The sequence below is a fragment of the Drosophila gunungcola genome, chromosome 3R (assembly GCF_025200985.1).
Source record: "Drosophila gunungcola strain Sukarami chromosome 3R, Dgunungcola_SK_2, whole genome shotgun sequence".
NCBI lineage: Eukaryota > Metazoa > Arthropoda > Insecta > Diptera > Drosophilidae > Drosophila > Drosophila gunungcola.
Window position 1 is genome coordinate 10,109,533 of NC_069139.1, and position 25,554 is coordinate 10,135,086.

The 25,554-nt window shown below is 42.9% G+C and overlaps 6 protein-coding genes across 8 annotated transcripts in view; 3 read left to right on the plus strand and 3 right to left on the minus strand.

Moving 5' to 3' along the window:
• Positions 1–179: 179 nt before the first annotated feature.
• LOC128252279 (mediator of RNA polymerase II transcription subunit 15) lies at positions 180–1,487 on the minus strand. The gene is made up of 2 exons (XM_052979896.1): positions 1,330–1,487; positions 180–1,247 (listed from the first exon to the last, which is right to left on the minus strand). The coding sequence occupies exons 1-2, from the start codon at positions 1,342–1,344 to the stop codon at positions 294–296; spliced, it is 969 nt and encodes a 322-aa protein (XP_052835856.1). The 5' UTR covers positions 1,345–1,487; the 3' UTR covers positions 180–293.
• Positions 1,488–4,093: 2,606 nt separating this feature from the next.
• Positions 4,094–9,772, minus strand: LOC128252273 (protein fem-1 homolog C). Its single transcript, XM_052979885.1, has 6 exons — positions 9,002–9,772; positions 7,767–8,089; positions 6,349–6,979; positions 5,745–6,288; positions 5,556–5,684; positions 4,094–5,294 (listed from the first exon to the last, which is right to left on the minus strand). The coding sequence occupies exons 1-6, from the start codon at positions 9,247–9,249 to the stop codon at positions 5,070–5,072; spliced, it is 2,100 nt and encodes a 699-aa protein (XP_052835845.1). The 5' UTR covers positions 9,250–9,772; the 3' UTR covers positions 4,094–5,069.
• Positions 9,773–10,221: 449 nt separating this feature from the next.
• On the plus strand, positions 10,222–10,996 carry LOC128252297 (baculoviral IAP repeat-containing protein 5). The gene is made up of 3 exons (XM_052979920.1): positions 10,222–10,468; positions 10,523–10,702; positions 10,764–10,996. The coding sequence occupies exons 1-3, from the start codon at positions 10,319–10,321 to the stop codon at positions 10,893–10,895; spliced, it is 462 nt and encodes a 153-aa protein (XP_052835880.1). The 5' UTR covers positions 10,222–10,318; the 3' UTR covers positions 10,896–10,996.
• A 151-nt stretch (positions 10,997–11,147) lies between these two features.
• LOC128252290 (single-strand selective monofunctional uracil-DNA glycosylase) lies at positions 11,148–12,479 on the plus strand. Of its 2 annotated transcripts, none has more exons than XM_052979908.1 (2): positions 11,148–11,553; positions 11,641–12,479. In XM_052979908.1, the coding sequence occupies exons 1-2, from the start codon at positions 11,242–11,244 to the stop codon at positions 12,139–12,141; spliced, it is 813 nt and encodes a 270-aa protein (XP_052835868.1). In that variant the 5' UTR covers positions 11,148–11,241; the 3' UTR covers positions 12,142–12,479. The 2 variants fall into 2 exon arrangements, with proteins under 2 accessions (XP_052835868.1, XP_052835869.1); XM_052979909.1 differs by having other exon boundaries at positions 11,242–11,553; positions 11,611–12,475.
• A 247-nt stretch (positions 12,480–12,726) lies between these two features.
• Positions 12,727–13,895, plus strand: LOC128252296 (tRNA-specific adenosine deaminase 2). Its single transcript, XM_052979919.1, has one exon. The coding sequence runs from the start codon at positions 12,817–12,819 to the stop codon at positions 13,297–13,299; it is 483 nt and encodes a 160-aa protein (XP_052835879.1). The 5' UTR covers positions 12,727–12,816; the 3' UTR covers positions 13,300–13,895.
• Positions 13,753–25,554, minus strand: part of LOC128252269 (serine-rich adhesin for platelets) — a 51,618-nt gene continuing 39,816 nt past the window's right edge. For both annotated transcript variants that reach the window (XM_052979880.1, XM_052979879.1), the window contains 2 exons: positions 15,032–20,988; positions 13,753–14,726 (listed from right to left, as the gene is read on the minus strand). In XM_052979880.1, the coding sequence (XP_052835840.1) occupies positions 14,439–14,726; positions 15,032–20,988 (6,245 nt within the window). In that variant the 3' untranslated portion in view covers positions 13,753–14,438. The remainder of the gene's footprint in view (positions 14,727–15,031; positions 20,989–25,554) is intronic.

Consider the following 25,554-nt stretch of genomic DNA (forward strand, 5'->3'; position numbering starts at 1 on the left):
TCACTTTGATTTTCATCGCTATATATGTAGATTTGTTTTGGTTCCAAAAAAACATTTTGTAGATCTAAATAAACTAAATCTTTAAATATGGACAAAGTCGGACTTAAATCTGATATTCAGTAAAAAACATGTAGTTCACCAAATAAGCCTTTTAAAAAAATGCATTCAACCTCTTTCTTTAACGAATGTATTTTAATACGGAGTTAGGTAACAATTGGCATTCACTTAAAAGTTAAAACTATGGGCATTGATGACAGCTAACTAGATCTGATGTGGCGAGCAATGAAGAATACTTAGAACTGGTTCGCGGGCAGATAGTGATTGCCGATGATGGGTCCTCCGTTGCCATTTCCATTTCCACCACTGTTCTCCACAAAGTGCCCCTCGGACGGCTGCTGCAGCGGCTGCTCCACCTCCTCCTCCTCCTCGGGGGGATCCAGGGAGCCAACCACCGACGTGATGGGGGCCACACCCTCGTCCGTGATGGTGGAACTGCCTCCCAGGGTGTCGTACTGCGACTGGATCTGCCGCTGGGCATTCAGGGCCTCCTCGGGCGTGCGGTACTTGATGAAGAACACCTCCGGCTTGTTGATGTGCTGCGGCGTCTCGGCAATGGCATCCTGCAGATCGGAGGCGGTCGTCTTCTTGGCCAGCACATAGACCACGGTCTTCTCCTGCTTGAGCGTCTTGGCCAGATTGAGAGCGGCTGCCCGGTTCGTCTGGGCCGGGGTCTTGACGAACAGCACGTTGTAGTGGTTGCGCGGCTGCTGGGCCAGTTGGTTCAGCTCGTCCTGCACCTCGTCCTCGGACTCCTCCGGCGCCGAGTGGATGAAGAAGTTCTTGGTGACGATGGGTCGCTTGGGGATCCTCACTCGCGGACGAGCCCTGCGCTGCTGCTGCTGGATGGGAGCGGTCTGGAAGTTGACGGGAAAGTTGGTGGGCATGGGGAACGATCCGGTGGTGGGACGGGGGGCAGGATGGGACTGCGACTGGGACTGGAACTGGCCACCAGGTGGCAGATAGGGCAGTGGCAGGGGCGGCAGCACCGGGTGCGAGGACTGCTGCGGCTGGAGCTGCTGCTGTTGCTGCTGCTGCTGGAGCTGCTGGTTCAGCAGGTGGGCCACCACCACCGGCGGCTGCTGCTGTTGCTGTTGCTGGTGCTGCTGGAGGCGGTAGTTGTAGCCCGGCTGGGTCAAACTGATGTCAGCCTGGCCGAGGCCCAAGCACATGGCCCCCACGAGTACCGTCTGCAAGAAGAAGAGATAATTATTATAATCCTCGGTTATCCATTTTGGGGGCAATCCGTATCCAAAACCCAGTCGAACGCACCACAAATATCTTCATGCTGTCGCTTGGGTGGGTGTCTCTCTGCTGGTTAGCTGTCTTCAACCGGATGCTACCTCGCTGTCCGAGTGTCTTGGTGCTGTGATGATGGGTCAACCGGGCACCGGGCTTTTTATACCGATCCGCCGTCACAACTTGTTTATAATCGGAAACAAATCGTGAAACAGCAGCCAAAACAGTTGCAACAGTCGGGGGGTCATAAAACATTTGTTATGCTTGGCGAAGAGGTTGGTTTGGACCCATCATCTGGTTGGGTGGCAAGTGGTCTTTTGTGTTAACTTTACAAGGGGTTCCACAAAAGTCGAGCGAGAGGAAAACCCAACAATGGGTGATACACATACGGGAATAAACCTGCCATCGTTGTTAACAAGTTAGTGGATCTGTAATCACTTTGACACATAGAAACTATATATTTAATTTACATTTTAGACAGGGGAAGTGTATTTTTAAATAAAGGCAGATTTATAGTGTTCAACAATTGTTTTAAAACATGATAATAATATGTATAGAATCATGTGCTCAATACACAGACTGATATAAATATTTTTAATTTTGGTTATCAAAAGTAATCTATCTTAGCAAAAGGCATGGAACGAATAACTTAATTTCTATGAAATTATATATTGAATACAAATTATTTCACCAAAAACTGAAGAATCCAACTCACAAACAAACTATCAAACTATCAAATAAAAAATATTTCGCTTTTATTCTTCAGGCATTGCAAATATTAATATTATTAAGATGTTCAAGCAGCGTTGCTTTGGCTGCCAAGTAAACAATCAAAGCCTCGTTTAAATTAATACAAAAGTTTTTGCAGATCAGTTGAGCGGCACAGACCAATATGTAAATAACGATGACGAATATAGGCGACGAGGTTACAAGCCCGACTTAAAATGCACTTTTGTCTTAGGTCCCATTGTCTCCAATTTGTTTATTGTCCGAAGCTTGAGCTATCAAATGGAAATTGAAAATTGTATATTCGGGGACTAGTGTATTTCGCATCTGTCTTGGGCTCTGGCCCAAGGTCTAGGTCTTTGTGTCCATTTCGATGGGGCGTAAATATTGGGCGATATATTGTCAGCTCTAAATGTGCCAAATTGAGACAAAATGCTCGTATATTTGGACTTGGAATTGGTATCGGTTTTCGAACTGAAGAAGTGAAGGTAAATCACCCGATAAAATCGAAAGTATACCTACCTTGTCAATTGGCTGTGCCCGACATCCAGCGGAAATTAGTTGTCATAACAAACGCGAAACAGTTGCATACGGAATGAGTTTAGATATAGGCCTTATAGGGCTAATTGGCAGGCCTTTTATTATGTGGTGAATGTATACTGCAATATCAAATCGGAGATATTTCCTTTCCAATTTCAACTTATCCACTCACCCACTTGAGACATATTACGATATCGTGTGCATTCAACAGAGTGCATCTCATTAGCTGGGGGGAATTCTGCCCACAAATCATAGGCAACCAGCCAAGGGCGAACTGGCCAACGTATGATAAGTTAGCCCACATTTCTAACGGCTGTTATCTGGTCGAAACCAAAAAACAGGTTTCCCACTTTCTCACGCCAATTTCGTGAGCCATGAAAAATCAGCGAAATGAATCCGAAATTTTGTTTATGTGTGGGCATTAAAGATGCAAGATCTGTCAGAGAAATATACAATAAATTTCCGTTTGTAATGGGAAACCAAAATTAATTAATAGACCCAAATGCATTAGGACGAAAGTAGCAAAAAAAAAAAGTAACAAATTCAAATGGAAATGGAATCCGACCTGTGATTAATGGGTGCCTACTATTGCGGCACTTTGCATATTTTATGCATAGCGAATAAGTTGCTAAAATCCATTGAATGCAAAACACTCGTTGCACAGATTAGTCAAAGCATAAAAGTGAATGTTGACGGGACACAAATTATGATTTGCGTAACAAAACTATTTTATTTTAATTTATTAATTCACACCATGGGAGAAGAGGTTTTGACACTGGCGGCCTTTGTCCATTTCTATGCATAGCATTAGCAACCGAATCCGACCCCAAACTCTGTCCGTCTGCGAATCCGCATCCCAAATCCATCACATCCAATTGATTGGGCGATAAGTTCCGCTGCGAGGCCTACCAGTCAGCCATAATAAATGCATTTTTAATTATTGGCCTAAAAATGAGTGAAAATTAATTATGGGACACCCCGAGTTCACAACTATTTCGGGATGCCCACCAAACCAAAGACAAAACCAAGATTTTTATAATAAGCATGTGGAACGATTAAGCTTTTGTTATTTCTGCGCTTAAGCTGACAGTTATACATGGGCTATGCTATAAATATTGACAAATTATATCCGAAACAACTTAAGTGGTTGTCTTTTTGAAGAAATCACTTAAACGCATTAAAAAATGCTTCAGAGGAGCCAATATGTTAAAAATTGATTTTATAATTTTGCATTTTTATTTACCAGAGATTATTGTGGTTTGTTTTTCAAAAACCCTCCCTGACTTAACATTTAATTACACAAACGTGTCTCACATTTCGAATATAACCAAAATACTTTAAAAAAATATATATATCAAAAAGTAATGGCAAAGGACATTAAAAATAAATAAAACGGGGGAACAATATAAGCTAGAAAATTTCTTTTGGTGTTGTGGATTTTATCAGAACCATTTCAAATTATCAAAATGGTCTTTGTAAAGCTAAGATATAAGACTAAGGCAAGCACCCAATAAAACACTCTCCTCAAGCATTTTATTGACAGTAAACGTAAACTGTAAACTATTCAATTTATTGATTAGATTTGCGTTTTACTCAAAGTTCAGTAGATAATTATTCGATCTGTCTTATGCAACACGTGTGCTAAACGAACTCAATCCATCGGTCTCACAGAAATGGTTGTTAAAATACTTAGTGCGGGCCAAGTCAATAGTTTGGCCCGCACACGTACACGAAGTACATAGGTCTAAAATGCGTGGTAACAATAAGAACTTAGTGACAAATCTGTCGAACATTTTTAGGGACTTTGACCGTCTCAAATATTGTAATTCACATTTAAATTATAATCGGTCTCACAGAAATGGTTGTTAAAATACTTGGTTCTGGCCAAGACAATACACCAAAGTACATAGGTCTAAAAAGAGTGGTAATCATAAGAAGTTATCGAGTTCGATTTAAGTGGTTCAACAAGTGTTCAATTAGTTATTCTAGTTGTATGTATATATTTTTTATATATAGTATATATTTAGTATATGTTTCAGGCGTAATTGTATTTATGTAGATAATGTGTAAACTTTATTGGCGTTACAGTGAGTTTCTCTCTTTAGGATCTAATAATCAAACAGCAGAGCAGATTTTGTTAAGTACAAAGATCCGCCATCCGCTTTGTAAGTTCTCTAAAATATTAATGTTTCCGATACTCTCTCAATATATATATAGTTTTTAATATCACGTTCATCGTTTACACTTTTTGCTTGTTCTATTACAATGTTGTTCTGATTCTGCTTGTGTTACTTCTGATCTCGATTGGGTTTTTAGACTACGTTAAGCCGATAACAATAGATAAAGATATCTGTAAATATGTATTTAATATATATAGCGAGACAAAGCTACCGACATTGGTGAATTTTTGGAAATTTCCGAAAGGGGAAAATGAACTTAGGCTGAAACGCCTATAATTTAGACATAAGACATAGACATTAAAAACACCCTTTCCGGCTTCGACCTCTTCACGGCTCATGACTCCGGACGAACTTCTCCAGCTGCCTGTGCAGCTGATTGTGATAGGGTATCCGGTGTTTGCTGATCGCCGTCGCCGCCAAACACTGCAGCGTCACAAAGTTGAGCAGCGGAATGGTGCTGGTGGGATTTGAGGCTATTAAGTCGTAGGGCCGCTTATCGGCGCGATTCGGCTGATCAATGTCCGCTCCGCACTTGAGCAACAGGTGAACAATCTGGTGGGAGAGAATTATCTTTAATTGCTTGTACTATATAAAATCAAAAAAGACATTTCTGTTCCAACTAGACATAAGGTTTAAACTCATAACAGTTAAGGCTTATGGCAGAATTTGCTTACTTTACTTTGTGGTTTTTAAGGGAATTTATGGTGGAAAAATAATACTTTTGGAAACGAGTTTCTGAAGGCTTAAAAATGACCTGAAGGGAATAAATTTCTATTTTTGCATTGCAAGCACCGTGACTATCGGCTCAGTTACCTCATTGTCATAGTTATACGGCTGGCAGGCCACATGCAGGGGCGTGGATTTGGCTTCGTTCTTGATGTTCACATCGACGCCGCATTGGATGAGCAGCTTGATGACATCCGCATTGGGGAACACAGTCTTCTGAGGGTGTTAAAGAGGACGTTTATAAAACAGATCAAATGGAAAATAAATGCTACCCACATCGGCAAAGTTGTCGTCGGTAATGTAGCCGCTCTTGATGACGTTCAACCGCGAGGCGCAGAGATGGAGCATTGTGTCGGCGGTGCTGGCGCTGCGCAGGTTGCCCACCACCACTGTCTCGTGGACCGCCTGACAGATGAGCTTGCTCTGCGCCTCTGTGTGGACGGTATTGATCAGCAAGTAGACGAGGTGAGCCAGACACCTCATCACACGATCGTAGTTCTCTTGCTGTCTCCTGAACACAGGCCTCAGGAGCAGCAGGTGCTTCACCACAATGGCGCTTTCCGCCAGAGTTCGAAAGACCCCGAGCACATCCTCGAACCTGGGCAGCACATTATCTTGATGCACAAATCTGGCTCTCGCATCGCTTCGTATGTGACTCGAGTTTTGCACATGCAAGTCCAGCATCAGACGCACCAGCGCCTGGGCCGCGAAGCAAGTCTCAAAGTGCAGGATGGACCAATTGGACACGCGTACCTCGAGCAGGAAGCGCCACAGGTCAATACAACGTTGCAGCTGCAGCGAATCCGCATATGAGGCGCCCCTAAAAATATTTTATATAACATTAATACATATTCAAGCACAATGCAGTTCAACTACTTACCTGAAAGTTAACCGAAAAAGCATATCCTTATGGGTCAGTCCCAGGACCCGCTCGCAAATAAGTAGGCTCTGCGTTCGCATCGCATCCATATCGGTGGCAATATTGTCCAGCTCCTCCAGTGTACTAAACTCCACTGCATTCTCGTAGGCAGTGCGTAGTGGTACCTGCGGCTTCTTCTCAATATACGGCGAATACGCCGCCCGGATGTGATGCGCCATGCGCCAGTGCAAGATGCACACCCGCGACTCGTTGTGCTCGTCCAGGAACGTCGATCCCATCAGCTCGTGTGCCTCGGCCAGCCTTGCAGGCAAATAGTTGAGCTCCTTCTTCAGGAAGTCGAATATCTGATGGGCTCCTTTTAAGCAGGCAGTGCGAAGGGCATCGTCTCCGTACCGGCTCTTGGCATACGGGTCGGCTCCTTGCTCGATCAACATCTTTGTGGTGTCCAGCCGGTGCTCCTGGATTGCATAATGGAGCGCCGTTTTATCCTGAATATCTCTGGCATTAATGTCCGCCCCCTTCCGCACCAGATACAAGCACAATTGCACCGATTGCACCGAGTTGATGAGACAAGTTCCGCCGTTGATGTTCGGGCGCTTGATGTCCGCTCCGTTCTCCACCAGGAACTTGACTGTAAGGCGAAGTGAGAGGTTTTAATATGAATTATATAATTACAAGTTGTATGAATAGTTTTAGAAAGGCTAATTTAAATTATTTTGTTTTGCTTTATAGTTTTTTTTTTTACTCTGCACAATTATAACTAATAAACCATTTGAAGAAAATATTTGAAAAAATTCAGAAGATATAGCTTCAAGCTACTTTGACAAGATTTACCAAAACTCTTGAAATCTAACTTCGTTCCATCATAACCCAGCAGCTTTCACTGACCTCATTGGTTAAAAATCATAAACAAATCGCTTCTATTGTGCCAATTTACATTTGCCAAAAAGTAGTATAATTTGCATTTACGTTTTACTCATCTAAAAGTCAAATTTGGAAATTAAAAAAACTGTGTTGAATATTTTTAATATCTGAGCCTTTGCTTTTTTTTACTGGGAACACTTATTGGTATTTTTAGGTATTGGAAATGAAATGTAGTTATTTTAAGATGGCATAAGTTTTAGCTGTGAGATCTGAATTCATTAGTGCTAATATAATTAAGGTGGGTGTGTGTGTCCCATCATAGTTGCAACTAAATTAACAAATTGCGCTTTGGTTAATATTGTGGAAATGAAAAGTGAAAATAAATTAACCACCCCACTTGAGTGACTTAAAAACGAAATTACAGGTCTAGCACTCAAGGAATCCTCAATGCCAATAAATAATAAATAGCTCTCAACGAATACCAAACAACATTGTTTAACAGAAATGTACAGAAAGCAATAGTTCAAAGTCAATTGTTTATCATTAGCTCTCACCGATATCAACGTGGGTCATGTAGCAGGCACTCCTTACGGGAGTCGATCCCGAATCGGAGGTGGCATTGATGTCGCATCCGATCCGCACCAGGTACTTGACCATGGACAGTTTCCCGGAGACGACGGCCGCCCAAAGGGGCGATACATAGTGAAAGCTATTATCCTCCGGCACCTCGAAGTGACCGCGTTGCTCGATGTCCGCCTCGCAGATGGTGATCAGATACTCGGCGATAACCACGGCGCCCCGTTTGCTGGCGATGAAGAGGGGTGCGCAGCCATTTCGCTGCTTTCGCACTAACTCGCGACGGGCATCGCGTTGCAACCTAAAAATATAAATTAATATATTGTTATTAATACAGTTCCTTTTTTTTAAATCAAGAATTGTTTTTTGTGTAAGGTTAAGGGTAGAGAATCGGAAATAGCTAATGATCAGCACGTGCAGGGGCAATGATTTGACGAATACACTTGTTGATAAGATTTAGCGTTCAACGACGTCCAATCATTGAGTGCCTTTCGCTGAGAAATCACACCTACGACTGACTAGCAAGTTATGGTTGACTAAATTATGTTAAAATATTCGAGTTTCAAATTTAATAATTTTTTAGAATACTGTAATTTTGTAAATTAAATTTTACTTTGTTTTTGAGGAATTTTTAAATAGAGGTTATAATTAACTAATTAAAATTAATGAGCGTTATATCGTCCTTACAAGCTATCAATATAATTGTAATTTTATTGCTGAATGTGCCCATTTAAAAATTATACATTGCTATAAGTGAATATAACTGTGATAAGTGAAACTAGAATTATAAAGTTCGAATATAAAAGTCAAGGTAAGCCCAGCTATTAAATTTAATTTAAATTTATGACGTATGTAATTTGCGTGCAGCAGGTGGCGTCCCTACAAATTGTATACATTATTAATCGGAATAGTCAGGCGATTCGATTAAGACATACTCCATTTGTTTGTCCGTTTATATGGCTCTTTATAAGCTATTAAAACAACACTGCACTGACTGCTTAACAGTTTCCAGTTAATATTGAGTAAGCAACATTTTTTGTGGAAATCAAATAAAAAGAAATATATGCAAAGCATAATTGATAATTCCTAATGGTTAAATCAAATCAGGAAATTAGGTTAATTCATAGTAAAGACTAACATTTCGAAAGGCCCTACTCAGATGGCTTATTCTCTACAGAATTGGATAATCGTAGGCTCTATTTGAAGGACATACTTCTCAAGTTCGTGGCGCAGGTGGCGCGAAAGCAGCGAGTCCTCCTGGCTGCGTTTGCACTCCTCGATCAGCTCGTGACTAAGCTTGGTTAGCTCCACTTTGGGACTGCTCTGCTTCCGTTCGTTGGCCATCGATGGCCGTGGGTCAGCCTGCTGCAGCGCCTGCTCCTGTCGGGGATTTAGACCCTGATCCTTGGCTTCCAGCTCCAGCTGCTCGACCTGACGACGGCTGCCTTCAAGTGAGCGCATTGCCAGCGCACCGTCTCATTGGGTGGGCTGTCCCAGTGGGCGTGGGCCGTAACTTGGGTGCTGTGGGTGTGGGCCTCCGCCTGCCGAATGTCCTTGGGCCACTGCCCCTTGCGAAAACGGTGCGGCAGTGACCTACTGAACCCACCAGCCTGGGCTACTTAATTGGGTTACCTCTCGCTGCTCCCGATTTCGACCAAGGCCGTCCGAGTACTTTCTTTTTCTCTCTGTATCTATGCTTGGTTGGTTGCTTTTCCTTCTCTCCGAATCAATTTCTGTGTCTGTGCAGCGTGCAACTTGGGAGCATAATCTATGGGCTCCTTGGCCGATTTTCGCAACTTGCAATTGGAAAAACTGAACAACAACAACGAGGACGGGGTGTGTGTGTTGGTGTAGGTGTTTGCCTCACGGTTTACACCATTGTTTTCCGTGTTTTCTGTTTATAAATAAAAAGTGAGCAGAACTTCAACGTCAAAACAGTGTGTTCAGGGGTGACAATAACTGAAACAGCTGCTCCTTAGAGATGGAGAAACATCGATGACATCGACGTTTTCAAGCAGGGCCTCATCGACGTTTACCCATCACTAATGAGAATTGGAACAAAATTAAATTAACTTTAGCTATCGATTATTTTAGGAAACAAATTTATTGTACTTGTATCGAGGCGGTTAAACTCTTTAACATTCCAAGTAATTTCTTTCTAATAATTAATTAGATTATCAAATTAGCTGTGGAGAACATAATCTTATAAAATTACAATTATTGTTAAAAATCGAATCTATAATCTGATATCTGTAAGCAAATAACAGGTCTACAATAAAAATTGTACAGAATTTTAGTTAATTCTGTTATTTTCTTAAAAAATACTTTAAATTTTAACAACTACTGAATGTTGTTTAATTTTTTAATGATATTTTCGACGTCCCTCGATCATGATCGATAGTTACCACATATCGATATTTTACTCACTGGTGGCAACCCTGTTTTCAAAGACCACAGAAACAACGACGCGCTGCTTGCGAAAATTTACAATTATTATTGTTTGTGCTCCGAAATTGTGTAATAAAAGCAGATGGAATCTCCGGCGGTGAACGAAATAGCAGCGGGCTTGGGTGGCGAAAAGCTGGAAGTGTTCCGAAAGCTAAATCTTCTGGAACAGCATCGAGTGGAGAGCTTCAAAGATTGGCCCTTTCCCGAGACGTCTTCATGCAGCATTTCCAAGGTAAAAGAGTGGCTTTAATATCTAATAAAATCTATTATAAGTATCTCTCGACAGATGGCCGAGGCGGGATTCTATTGGACGGGGACCAAGCGGGAAAATGACACCGCCACTTGCTTTGTGTGCGGGAAAACCCTCGATGGTTGGGAATCCGAGGATGATCCGTGGAAGGAGCACCTCAAACATGCCCCCCAATGCGAGTTCGTAAAGCTATCGTGTGCCGAAAAGGATTTAACTGTAAGTATGCATGGTTTCTGAACCCATATAACATCTGTAACCCGTGATACCCCCTCTATAGGTCTCACAATTCCTCGAAATACTCGGAACCGTTGTCAAATGCAGCATAGAGAAAACATGCAAAGCCTTTAAAATGAGCTTCATTCGGGAAAACGAAGAGCGTCTAGATGAGTTTACGCATAATGCTAAATAGAGCGCTAGTTTTTTTAATTTTAAAATAATATAACATATATTTAACATGTCATGTATAAAGATTTTATAATAAAAGGGAATGCCATACAACATGTCATCACAAATTACAGTCAAAAATAGATGAGGCTTACAAAAGAATTTTTAAATAACAATCAGGGACTTGATAAATTTGCCATTAAAATTAAAGCGACCCCACAATCAGAAAAGTTTCACTTGGTTTCATGGTCATACTAATCCTTTTTTAACAGCTGATTGAAACCAACTAAAGTAAATTGTAAGCAGTTTTAAGAATCCCCCTAACAATTGACATTCGTTTTAAATTGCGGTGATCCGTCGAATTGAGCGTTATGTTAAAACGCAAATTGAAGCAGCAAAAAGATAATCTGGAGGAGGACGAGCCCAAGAAGTCATGTCCTCATGAAGGAAGTACATCCGATTTCTTTGTCCAGCCCCTGTGGTTGAAATTCTATAAAACCGAAGAAAATTTAAACGAGGAGCTAGACAAATTGACCCCGCCTCCGAACATTACGTGCATCTATAACCCGATAGTGTATGCGTCACAGCTGCATTGTGATTATTTGCGTCGTTATATGGATGGTCCCAAAAAGCTGGTGTTTATTGGGATGAATCCGGGACCCAATGGAATGGCTCAAACCGGCGTAAGTCTGGATTGCTTTATATCCTAGCAAATAGTTTAGCAGTATGATTTCTAATAGATACCCTTTGGAAATGTGCGGACTGTTAAGGTTCTAATGCAACTATCAGGATCCGTGGATAAACCCCCTGTCGAGCATCCCAAACGTCCTGTAAATGGTTTGGATTGCAGGATCGAGGAACCCAGTGGTGTTCGTCTTTGGGAACTGTTTTTGCGATTAGCAGGAAACATGGAGATCTTCTCCCAGCAATGCTTTGTTCACAATTTCTGTCCTCTTTCATTTTTCGATGAAGCGGGCAAGAACTTAACACCCAGTGAACTGAAAGGTCCGTACAAAAAGCAGCTGCGAGATTTTTGTTGTGAAGCCTTAGAGAAACAATTGGTTCTACTAAAGCCTCAAGTGATTGTAGCTGTTGGAGAATATGTTATGACCGTATTAAAACATTCAGCTTACTGCAAATCTGATTCCGTCTCTGTGCTCCGTTTGCCACATCCAAGTCCTCGATCTGCAAACAATAGCAATTGGCCGGAAAAGGCTCAGACTTTTCTAGAGGATAACAACCTTATCCACTTTATGCGGAATGAAGCTTGAAGGACAATTATGCATCCGGAATGCATTTATGAACAAAGAGGAAGTATTTTAACGTTGAAAAATTGGCAATACTCCACACAAAGTACAAATTTTGTAATTCGTAAATAAGAATTTTAATAAATATTCAACTAGTATTTGATTTCATTGATTTAAACATATTTAAGCTGAATTAAAAAATGTTATTATCACTTTGTGCAAATAACATCATAATAATTTTGCTTAATAAAGGATTCAAAAATCATAATTAAACCGATTTACAAAGTAACTAAATGTACATAATGAACATTTAAAAAGTATAGATTCTGCATAATACATTTTTATGAAGGAGGAGGTGTGCTCTGTCGATATATCTTATTTTTCTATTCAAAACTAAGTGCATTTGGAATCTTAAAAAAAAGAAAAAGAAAAACAAGTGTAATTTTTTTCTTATTTTTGTATTATTATTTTTAAATTAATAAATTGTTCTGCAGGAAAGTCCTAAATATTTGGTTCAGTTAAGTGTGATTTCGCTGCGTCACAGTGACCGCTCGCAAGGTGACCGTTCACCGTGACCGCCAGCTGTTGCGCAGTGTTGCAAAACGCCGCCAGAGTGAGAGCTGTTCCGTGGTCGCCTTTTGTTTTTGTTGACCTGCTGCGGCTTTTCATCCAGTTCGCCCGAGTCTATTTCCATGCCAAATGGCCGCCTTCATGGAGGAAGCGTTAGTGGAGGCCCGGCGGGCACGTGACGCCGGCGAGGTGCCCGTGGGCTGTGTGTTCGTTCATGGGGACAAGGTGGTCGCACGTGGCGGGAACGAGGTGAACGTCCACCGGAACGCCACCCGCCACGCGGAATTCATCTGCATCGACGCGATCCTGGCCACTTGCCGTGAGAAGCGTCTGCCCGCCCGCCAGCTGTTCAGCGAGATTACCGTGGTGGTCACCGTGGAGCCCTGCATTATGTGCTCCGCCGCCCTGCACACCCTCGGTGTCAAGGAGATCATCTTCGGCTGCGAGAACGACCGCTTCGGAGGCAAGACGGTGGTGGACGTGGCCGCCGTCGTTGGCCAACGGATCGACATCACCGGCGGCGTGCGGGCGGACGAGGCGATGGCCCTGCTCAAGGAGTTCTACAAAGGCGACAACCCGGCGGCACCGCCGCAGGCCAAAAAGAACAAGTAGATCAGTCGGAGGAACCAGCTACTTTCGGAAACCGGAACTAATCACTACGGATCCACAGGCCGAGATAGGTCATAGGACCCCACTCAAGAAGAGAATGAACCAAAAACTTAGGGAAGAAGTAGAAGAAGCATCATATAACTATATCTATATCTCAAGAGTGAAAAGCAGTTACCAACAAAGTAAAACAAGAATAGCAGCTACTTCTTAAAAATCAAAAGGCAGAACTTATTAAACCGCTCCCTCAAAAAGGGATAAATGAAAAAAACAAAAGGAACAACTAATCCACCCAAAGGCATATTTGTGAAAGCAATTTACAAGAGAATATTTAGAGAAGTGAACAGTAACTAATCCCTGAAAAAGATATAACCAACTTAATTACAAAAGAAACCCAAAAACAATTGCATCCCGGAAAAACGTTTAATTCCCGAAAGTCAAATAAGTTCCACTGCAGCATTCGTCAACGATTTCTGTATATGTTTCAGTTTATTATAATCTTTAAGCATAGTCTAAGATATATATATATATATATGTATATGGCGTTCAGAACGTATGTTTAAACTCTAAACATAAATACAATTACTGCATGAAAGCTACAACATTACGTATGTGTAGTGAAGGCTGTGCCTGTTTCCACTATAGGAAGACTACTCATAAAACCTTTTGTTTCCTTTCCAAATGCGTAAAGTGCAGTCTTGCAGTCCGACACCAAGAATCGATTTAACCCTCCAACAATCAAAACTAGGGGAAATTTAGCATTTACATCGTATATGTCTTCTTTGAAGCTGATTTAGTTTTAGTTTCTTGAGAGAATTTAAATACTCTTGGTATAGAAATAAAGTTGTACCAAAATGTGTAGAAGTATATCTAAATCTGTTCAAAAATTCACAAGTTGTTGTCCTTAAAGTTCATCTAAATTTAATATTTTTCGTATTTCTCTTTCAAGACTTTTGATTTCGGAGGGCTAAACCCGTTCTTAACCTACTGTAATTTCCCTACGTCCTAAGCTAACTCTTCTGTTCGATCGTTTGCGGTGCCAGCTAATTTCCTCGATTCGAATAAGCTTGGTTAATCCGGCCATCAAGTGCTGGCACAGCAAACAAACAATGGCGGGCGACTAAGCGAATCTAGACTAAATCTAATTAAATGCGCATGCTGCGGCGTCTATGGCCAATGTTGAGCCACTCCAGCGGCACATTTCCGCCCACATTGTAGGTGGTTGGTGTGCAGTTGAGCAGCTTCCGGGCGGGTTCGCATCGCCGGCTCACATTCCAGTAGGCGAATCCCTGGGGACAGCGATGGATCTGGCCCTCGATGCGTCCCGTCAGCTCCGAGAAGCCACATTTCACGAACAGCTGGCCGCACTGGTCGTCGTTGAGCGCGAAGTGACCCTCATCCGGGCAGAGTGGTGCCGTCGTGCTGATTTGTACCTATTACACGGAGTAGAGTAAAGTTGTGTTGTTAATGAGAATTCATATTCTAGAAAGTAACAAGCGTCTTAAACAATATGTTCTCTATTTCCCGATTTTAAACCTTTTAGCTACTTAAATATAAAATTTCAAATTTGATTGTTTTCTCTAGTTCATGTCTAAAAACAAGTCAAGTCAAATCAGACCAACATTAGGAAATAGAGAGCATATATTTCTTGAGAGTAACTCTATTAATAACCTTAATTAAAATTATTTTTATATAAAGTGTTCCAGGCTTATAATGCTATAGGTACATTAAAACTTACCACGTTCTGAAGTTTTGATTCCTGCTCGAACAAATTGGTGGTCCTCTTCATATCCTTGGAGCATTTGTCACCCGCCTGGGGCTTGCCACAGCTGCAGGTCTTGTCCTGGTAGACAGTTCCATTGGGGCATTGGAATACCACGATGTTTAGATCATTGCTATCCGCACTCTCGCTGCACTGGTAGAACATGCCACACTTCTCCGGATGCTGGCGGAATCCGGTGGGACACACGTACACATTCTGTCCGGGACCGGTTGATGGACAAGGTGCGGTGGTATTGGAGCCTGGAGTAGGGCTCTCTGTAGAGGTTGGGGTCTCAGTCGTTGGCTCACTGGTTGAGGTTTCTCCCCCACTTGTGGTCGTGGTCTCTGGCTTGGCTGTTGTGGTGGTGGTCTCAGGGGTTTCAGTTGTAGTTGTTCCAGGGCTAGTGGTTTCAGTGCTTCCGGAAGTAGTCGTTTCGGGGGTTCCAGTGGAAGTGGTTGTAGGGGCTCCTGTGGTAGTAGTTTCGGGAGCTGCAGTAGTAGTGGTTTCTGGAGCTGCTGTGGTAGTGGTTTCTAGAGCTTCTGTGGTAGTGGTTTCTGGAGCTCCTGTGGCAGTGGTTTCGGGGACTTTCGAGGTTGTTGTCTCAGGGGTACCAGAACCGGTTGTACTTTCCGTAGTTCCTGGCGATGAAGTCGTCTGTCCAGATGAACAATTGCCCGACACCTGATCGGCATGATTGCAAGTTTCGGTGGATGTGTCCCAAACAGTTCCCTTACCGCACTTAAAAGCATAGACCTGGTACTTTCCATTCTTTGCCGCATCTACACAGCGATAATAGCGCATGCAATCCTCGGGATCGGGGAAGAATCCTTCGGCGGTGCAGTTATAGTTCGGCTGGGGCTCAGGCTGAATTGTGGTAGTTGGACCCTCTGGCATTTCCGGGGTTGTTGATGTGGGTTCCGGTGTGGTAGTGGATTGTTGAACATTGGTCGTGGTTTCTCCAACAGTGGTTGTTGTACTGGGTTGTATCGTGCTTGGAATGGGTTCTGTTACGGGCTCAGCGGTGGTAGTGGGCTTATAACCTGGAGTAGCGGTTGTATTTTCTACCACAACAGTTGTTGTTGTTGGCTCATAACCGGGAATATCTGTGGTAGTGGTATGCTGTGTGGTAGGTTTCCCGGGTTGTTCGGTTGTTGGCGGTTTCTGCGGACTTTCTGTTGTAGGGTCTTCAGTTGAAGTTGGCTTTCCGGGATATTCGGTCGTAGTTGGTTTTTGCGGTTTATCCGTTGTTGGCTCTTCGGTAGGTTTTGTGATGGGTTTTGTCACCATTGTGGGCTCATTAGTAGTGGGCTGTGGGGTAGTACTTCCGGGTTCCTTAGACTCTTCATTTGGTATTGTAGTCTCTGGATAGTTTGTGGTCGACGGTAACTTCGAGCACCTTGGTATGTTCTCCATGTAGTCACAGGTCTGGACATCTTCATTCCACCCTGTACCCTTTGGACACGTAAAGTTGTACTTCCTGTAGGAGGCTCCAGCTTTGATGCATCGGTAGTACTTTCTACAGTCTTCAGGATCGGCCATGTAACCCTCACCTGTGCATTCAGTGCCAGCTGGTAGAGGTTTCATAGTGGTTGTAGATGGCTGATTCGTTGTTGTTATGGGAGGCGTTAACGTGGTGGTTTCTGAATTTGGTGCCACCGTTGTGGTCTCAGATTCCGAACTTATTGTTGTTGTACTGGGTGGCACAGAAGTTGTGGTACTGATTGGAATCTCTGTAGTGGTTGTGGGTGGCAATCCTGTGGTGGTTGGAATTTCTGTGGTAGTGGTGGGTGGTAAACGTGTTGTTGTCGTGGAAGGCGAACGAGTTGTTGTTGTTGTTGGTGGTAAAGAAGTCGTAGTGCTTGATGGCGTTGGTGTGGTTGTAGGTAGCTCTGTGGCCGAAGTTCCATTGGTTGTCGGTTCACAGGGAGGTTTCGGTGTGGGTGCTTCAGTTCCAGTGTTGCAGTTATTGAAATTGTGGTTACAGGTCTGTAGATCCTGATCCCAAACAGTACCAGCACCACATTGGAATGGAACTGGAGTGAAGCCACCCTTGTTGTTCCTAACACAGCGATAAAACTTGGAGCAGTTGTTGGGATCGGCCATAAAGCCCTCTGAGGCACATTTTCCATCAGTATTGGGTGACTGCGTAGGAGGTGATGATGTTGGGGGGGAAGTAGTTGGTCTGGTAGTAGACGAACTGGAAGGAGTGGATGTGGAGGTTGGACCTGAGGGCCTGGATGTGGAGGATTGGTCTGATGGCCTAGATGTGGAGGATGGGCCTGATGGCCTGGACGTGGAGGTTGGGCCGGAAGGTCTGGATGTGGATGTGGCTGATGGTCGTGATGTGGTAGGGGGAGGAGAGGTTGGAGTAGGAGCAATGCCACCGCATTCCTTTACAGCCCAAGCATGGTTGCAGGCCTGAAGTTGGGCGTCCCAAACTGTGCCAGGGCCGCAGTTGAAGGCCACCATGTTAAAGCCGCCTCTGTCATTATCTACGCAGCGATAGAATTTGTTACACTCCTTACGATCGCCAACAAATTGTCCATTGACCTTGCAGGTTTCAGAAGGATTTGGTTTCGATGTGGTTGAGCTGCTGCTTGATGAGGATGAACTAGAGGATGATGAGGACGAACCCTGATTATTGTTGTTGCTTGAAGAGGATGAAGATGATGATGAAGAAGTAGATCCACTTCCCGATGTATTGGCACCAGATGAAGAGCCGCTATTGGACGAGGAGCCTTGATTAGATGAGCCACTGTTGGAAGATGATCCAGTATTTGAGGAGGAGCCGCTGTTTGAAGATGAACCACTGTTTGAAGAAGATCCACTGTTATTTGAAGATCCAGTATTTGAGGAGGAGCCACTGTTCGTAGAAGATCCACTGTTGTTTGATGATCCAGCGTTTGAGGAGGAGCCACTGTTAGAGGATGAACCACTGTTCGAGGAAGATCCACTGTTGTTTGAAGAGGAACTGCTGCTGCTAGTCGAGGATCCGCCTTGATTGACCACTTTTTTGCACTTCAGCGGCTTGGTCTGAATCTGATCGGGATGGTTGCAGCTGTTGGCCTCAGGATCCCACAGAGTGTTGGGAGGACAGGTGAAGGAGACTTTATTAAATCCACCCTTACCGTTGTCCACGCAGCGGTAGAACTTGGAGCAATTCTCTTTGTCATCCAGGAAAGTTTCCTCACTCTCGCACTTCTCAGCGGGCTTAAAGGGTTTTTGTGTGGTAGAGGATGAGGATCCTTCAGAACTTGAGGACGAAGTTTGGTTAGAAGAAGATGATTGCTGAGAGGACGTCGTTTGATTAGAGGAGGACTGGCTGGAAGAAGATCCTTGGTTGGAGGAAGATCCCTGATTGGAGGATGATCCCTGGTTGGAAGAAGATCCCTGGTTGGATGCAGACCCTTGATTGGATGAAGATCCCTGATTGGAAGAGGAGCCTTGACTGGAAGAGGAGCCTTGATTGGCAGAGGAACCCTGGTTTGAGGAAGATCCTTGATTGGAGGATGATCCCTGGTTGGATGAAGATCCCTGATTGGATGATGATCCCTGGTTGGAAGAAGATCCCTGGTTGGATGCAGACCCTTGATTAGATGAGGATCCTTGGTTTGATGAAGATCCTTGATTGGAAGAGGACCCTTGATTGGAGGAGGAGCCTTGATTGGATGAGGAACCCTGGTTTGATGAAGATCCCTGGTTGGAGGAGGAACCTTGATTGGAGGAAGATCCTTGGTTCGAAGAAGATCCCTGATTTGATGAGCTACCACTACCATTGGACATTGATCTGCACTGTTCCTTTTGCACATCCGTAGGATGGTTGCAGCCCCTACTATCGGGATCCCAGACCGTTCCCGGAGAGCAATCAAAGGAAATCGTATTAAAGCCACCGTTGCCGTTCTCTACACAACGATAGAATCGGGCACAGTCTTTTTTATCTGCCAAATATGTTTCAGTATCCTTACATTCACCATCGGGATTGGAAGGCTTGGAAGTTGTTGTTTGAGTGCTAGATGAATTACTGTTGGAGGAGGAGCTTTGGTTGTTGGATGTGGAAGACGATGATGAGCTTTGATTGGAGGACTGATTGTTCGATGAGCCTTGACTGCTGCCTTGATTGGATGATTGATTACTGGATGAGCCTTGGTTGCTTGATGTCTGATTGTTTGATGAGCCTTGATTGCTGGAGGAGCCTTGGTTGTTGGCGGAGCCTTGATTGCTGGACGAACCTTGATTACTGGAGGATTGATTGCTAGACGAGCTTTGGTTGCTTGAGGATTGATTGCTAGATGAGCCTTGATTCGAGGAGCTGCCGCTGCTACCAGAGTTGTTGCTACCACTAGATGAACCCGATTGAATATTGCACTTCTTCTTTTGATCCTCATTGGGTAGATCGCAGACCTTATCTTCCTGGTTCCATACAGTGCCGGGACCACAGGTAAATGGCACTTGTTCCAATTTTCCATCCTTATCTTTGCGACATCTGTAGAATTTGGCACAATCTTCTTTGTCGGGGATATAAGTGTTCTCATCTTCGCACTCAGTGGGTGCAGGTTTATTGGATTCACTGGCAGTTTGATTGCCCGAGGAGCTCTGATTGCTGTTGGAGCTAGAGGATTGGTTGCTATTAGAGCTCTGATTGTTGTTGGATGATTGATTGCTGCCAGAACTCTGACTGTTTCCAGAGTTTTGATTGTTGTTTGAGGACTGGCTGCTGCTAGAACTTTGACTGCTTCCAGAATTTTGGTTGCTGCTAGAGCTTTGGTTGCTGCCGGAATTTTGAGAGCTTTGGTTCTGGTTGTTGCTGGAGTTTTGGTTATGGTTTGAGGATTGGTTACTTTCTGAGCTTTGAGTGCCGCCTGAGTTTTGGTTCTGGTTACTGCTAGAGGATTGGTTGTTGCCAGAATTTTGGGAGCTTGAGCCATGATTGCTGCTGGAGCTCGTGCTGGATTCCTGATTGTTGCTAGAGCCGGAGTTGGATTCCTGGTTATTGCTAGACCCCGAGCTGGATTCCTGATTGTTGCTAGATCCGGAGCTGGATTCCTGATTGTTGCTAGACGTAGAGCTCGACTGATGATTGCTGCTGGATGTGGAGGACTCCTGACTGGAGCTCGAGTTAGATGTCGAACTGGACGTAGAGCTGGAGCTTTGAGAGGAACTCGACGAACTGGTGGATGAGCTCTGCTGGCTGCTTGAGGTGGAGTTCTGGTGGCTGGACTGCGACGATTGTGTTGACGTTTGGCCGGCGTAATAGCCATCGTTCTGTGGCTCCGCCTGATTGCGGCAGCCACCGTTGGCACGTACGTCAAACATGTGGTTGCAGGACTGAAGGGACTCGTCCCACGCAGTGCCATCGGAGCAGCGGAAGCCGATTCTGTTGTAGCCCCGACCATTCGAGATGCAGCGATAAAACACGGTGCAGTCGCTGGGATCGCTCATGAAGCCATCATCCCGACATATTACTGCCGCACCGCCGTCCTCCTCCTCTGAGCCAACAGCTCGCAGGGACGATGAGCTGGAAAAGGATATGACAGAGACACCGCTGAGACCTGCCAGGCCATAATTTGTGGGCAGCCGATGGGTGGACGCATAGGTTCGCAGCTCATTGGCCGCAGGTGTGACGGCCAGGTTAAGCATCGCATTATGGTCGTCCTGGCCGTAGTCATCCTGCTCCCACTTCTCCATGCTGCCGTCGTCCACCTCGTTCACCTGGTCCACGCACTCGTCCCTTCCAGCCATCGCCGGTGGCAGGCACATTCGCAGCGAACGCGAGAAGACTGCATCTTCTGGACAGGCCAAAAGATAGGGTCGAATGTATTGGCCCGTCCGCCGCTCGCAGCGGTAATAAATCCGGCAATCGTAGTCGTCCGCAAACAGACCCTCTCCGGGACAGTAGAAGGCCACCTCTGTCTGGGCCATTGGCGATGGGATGTCTGCAATATAAGCAAAGGAAGAGGCCATTAGCTTTTGATGTTTGTACCAACTCAATTAATGCGATTATAAAGGTAGTACTACTCAAAGCTTAGAAAACCCATAACAACTTTGTATGGTCTTAACTTATATATAAGTGAAATAAGATAACAAACTAACTTAATTTAAAACTGGCTTAACGAACTCAAAAGAGAAGTTCGATAAACACTGAAGCAAAGGAAAAAATAATGTAAAAATCAAAATGCTCAACAATCAGAATAAACCTTTTCTGTTTTTGTCTCATTGGTGACATCATAGGTCAAATAAATTCAATAAAACTGCATTATCTTTCAATAAAATATTTACTTAAATAAAAAATGCATTTCCTTAACTTGTTTTCGTGCTCGAGAGAGTTAATCTACAAGTTAGCATACTTTTTTGAGTATTTATGGCCAGGCAATTTGAAATCGCCCTCTGGAACAAACCATTGAACTGAAACTTTCTGACACAAATTCTCTCGAATGCATATATTACAAATATGTAGTACATGGATATCGAACACATCTATCCACATATATTTTGCTCAATTTCGTTTGACATTTTCCGCGCTCGTCTTTCGTTTTTCATTTCGGGATTTTTCGCGCTGTCAAAATAAAATTGATAATTTATTGTCATTCAATGTGCGAGAGTCCTCTTTTTCAATTTGTTGCTGTTTTTCTTGTTGTTTGTTGGTAGCGGACTCTGCCTTCCAATAAATTTAAATGCATTTATGCCCGTTACAGCGGAACAAATTCATTTCGAAAATGAATTGTGAGTATGTGCTTTTCTTTGGGGATGTTTTTTATCCGCCCTTACAGTTCTTTTCTGTCTTTTACCAAGTGTTGGTAATAAAGGGGGCCAACAGGCTGTGAACATTGTAAATGCGCGGCTAAAAATTAGACCGAGTCTAGGCATAAATATACATCAGTCACTGCCTAATATATTTGATTTCGTTTTTTCTCCTCGTCTTTCTGTTGTTATTTTTGGAGCATGTAAGCTTTGGCCAATGGTTTATGGTTAAAATGGCCGGAGGCCAAATACATAACTCTTATGAAAATTGCCAAATTTAATGGCCATAAAATTTAATTATACCAACTGTGGTTGGGACGAACAGACGAGAATATTTATTAGTGGAAAAGTGTTTCAGATTGATGGAAACTTTCTATGTAAGGAAGGCAAAATGTGTTTAATAAGTTTGTATGAAATTTAAATTAAAATTACCAATTATAGGTAAGTAATGCTATGGTCAACATAAATTCAAATTGAGTAACGTTTCCGTTGAGTTTGCCTATGAGTGAAATAAATCGGCTTAAAAATTCTAATTTTGCTAACAACAAAACCGTAGTTCTAAAAAAATTCAATTATTTTCTTTCAATTAAAGTATTTTTTGTATTTTTTTTGCTCAATTGAAATTTTTTTAACAACAACTAAAAAACTAACCTACAACAAATTTCATGTAGAAATGAATACAATGTTAAAGAGTCATAACTTAATATGAGTCTGTAAAAAATTATTGAATTAATTTTTGTAAATATCTATAGAAAACAAAACATTTTTTCATAAATATTTGCAAAAAGTGCGCAAATAGCTAAATGCCACTTGAATTCTTTACGACCCCTTGTATTTACACGCCCATTTGCATCAATGGTAAAGCGTTTAAATTTTAAATGTAACCTCTTGCCCGGCCGCAACCGAAAATCCAGTAAACTAATTTAATAGAACGCCTCACAGCACACGGCTTGGTCCGCTGCTCGTTGGCAAACAAACATAAAGTTTCAATTTGTACACGAAAGCCCAAAAATGCTAAACCCATTACACAGATGGCGGCAAAAGGATGGGGATGTGTGCCAGTCGGAGCAGTCGGAAGGTTGGCAAGGATCCTTGCCTCCGTCCTCTAGAGTTGAGGGAAAATTGACCGTTTTACGATTTTAATTATATATGATGTGTACTTTAGAACTTATGCAAAATGAAACGAAAGGAGAGCGCGGCAATGCGACCGCAAACTTATGCGTTGCCATCCCCTCCTCCCTCCATAAATATGTATATATATTCGCTGGCATTTGCCAACCGGGACCAGGCGTAACATGGTTACCCACAATCTGACCGCAGAGCATGGCCGCAAATAGTTTCGGATATGCCATTGCCACTGCCACTGTGACTGCCACCACGCAGCACGCAGCAATGCCCATGCCCCAACACCACCAGCTCATTGCATTAAAATTTCAATTTTCAACATTTAGGCACGTTACGGTTTACGAAAATTTAGTTATAAAAGCATGCATAAGTACAGGTACACCGTGTGCAATTTTCCCCTTTCCCATGTTTTTATAAGGCATAATTTTCATGGCCCAGTCAGCTGGCGAAAGTGACAAATTGTGATTTCCATTTTTGCACTCTATTTTTTCTTGATAATTAAATATTTATTGAGCGGCTGGCTTGTGCGGTTTAATGTTTTGTGGCCCAGTCCACAGCTGGCTGTCATTGAGTTTGCTTCGTTGAACAGCAATGTCTATTATTTACATTTGCATTTGATAAATAGAAATCTTCACAAATGGACAACTTTAATATCTGTTTCTGTCCCTATAGTTGTTTGTTTTGGAGGTTTTACAAAATGTCAACTGGGAACGCTTAAGCGTTTCAATGTCGCTTGGGGCAGTTTTTGGTGTGTGCTTGATGGGCTATTTTGTTACAAGCAGTCAGAGCAAATGTCCCTTAATTAGTCATTAAAAGTTTCGTCATTATATTCTGTGCCTGATTTTGTTGCCTTTTTTTGATACTGCTACCGCAGGCGTTTTGTAAGTTAACTTGCACAGATAGTGTTGGAAATTTAAATACTTTTGGGTATAAATAAAATTCAAAAACAATAGTTAAGTTAATGATAATTAATATGAAATTAAGTACTATACATTTTCTGATTTTGAGTTCGTAATTTAAAATTTCAAATTTAAAAATGTTACAGAATTGGTAACTTGTTTTTCAGATTGCCATTTACTAAGATTTATATTAATATTTTTTTGTTTGTATTTCCCAGAATAGCAAGTAAGGCAATTTATATAATAGTTATTCTATCCAAGCTTCAATTCTTAACATGCTTCTGGTGACGTGATTCTATTACATGGCTCAGAGAGTGCAATGAAACAAGTGGAATCCAAATGCCAGTTACCAGCTTGACATTAGCCGCTTGTCGCATTCTTTAATATCCTTAACTCCGGGTCTGTTTTTCTCCATCTGCCTCTATCACTATTCCCATGAAAAAACTCCCCCAGGGACCTTGTAGTTGAAAGTTGTAAATATGATATTTGGATTTTTGAGCTTTCGCCCATCGCCGGGCTGGCAACTCGGTAATTTCATTTGCCTCTGGTGGCATTTTGCGCCTGTGTCTTCATGTTACGTACGTGTTGGCCGGATAGTCCGGAATCCGGATAGTGGAGAACCGTATTTTCGTTTGAAGTGCATGTTTATGCCACGCCCATTTCATTCTGTTCCGCTGGCCCCGCTCAAATTTCATGGTGGCAAATGACCAACTACAGGAAATTCAATTTATTATGCAGCTTGACAGTTTTTAGCCATTCTCTCTCTAAGATGACAGCTGTTTCTACTGCTCCACTTTTTGCACTGCAAAAATAACTAGTCTAGAACAAATACTCGAATATAGGGGTATAGAAGAAAAAGATTAATCTGTAATGTCATAGATCTTCCAAAACAAATACAAAATCATTCTTGAAAAAGATACATAATTGGTTTAATCTTCAATGTGGCAAATTAGTTTTCATATTAATTTATGATTTAATGACTCTTATTTTACCCTCAAATTTTTTCTCTCTGTTTAATACTCCTTATTTTCCTGATCCTGAGCTGCTGCTTTTTGACAGCGGATGAAAATGAAACAGAAAAATAAAAATGAGTAAACTTCTCGCTAATTCTGGCATCTGTCGGACTTCATTTTGGAATCTCCTTTGAATTTTTTTCTATTCCTACACCGATTTTGAATGCGATGCGCCAGATGCATTTGAATTTCGCGCTGCGCTGCGCTCGAGCAGATTTTAATATTGGCAAACGTCCTTGAGGGCATCGATTGTTCCCTAGAAATTTCGCTTTGGCCGGCAGTTCCAGTCATTACTCATACGCAGCGTGTGACACAATCGCCACTATGCATTATTCATGGCGATGCGGCAACGCTGGATAAACTTGTCGACAAAAGCTGCCGACAGCTGGCAGGGAAATGTTAAATATTTAAATGCCTTCGCCACCCCAACCTCGCGCTAAAAACCAGCTCACTGGGAATTGCCTTTAACTATGAGCAATTAATTTGAATTTGAACTATTTAGAGGCATCCGCTTGCTTCGTAAGGGGTCGTTGCGGACCGGGGGATGGGGGGATGGGGTAACTGGGTCCCAGGACCTGCCATCCTGCCGGTAAATTAAGCATAAAGCGCTTTTAGTTACAATCACGTTCGTCTCAATTAAACTACATTAAATTCAATTAGCAGGCAACAGGAGCACGAAATGAAAGCAACATTGTCATTACGGTTTCAGGCAATGGCATCCAAG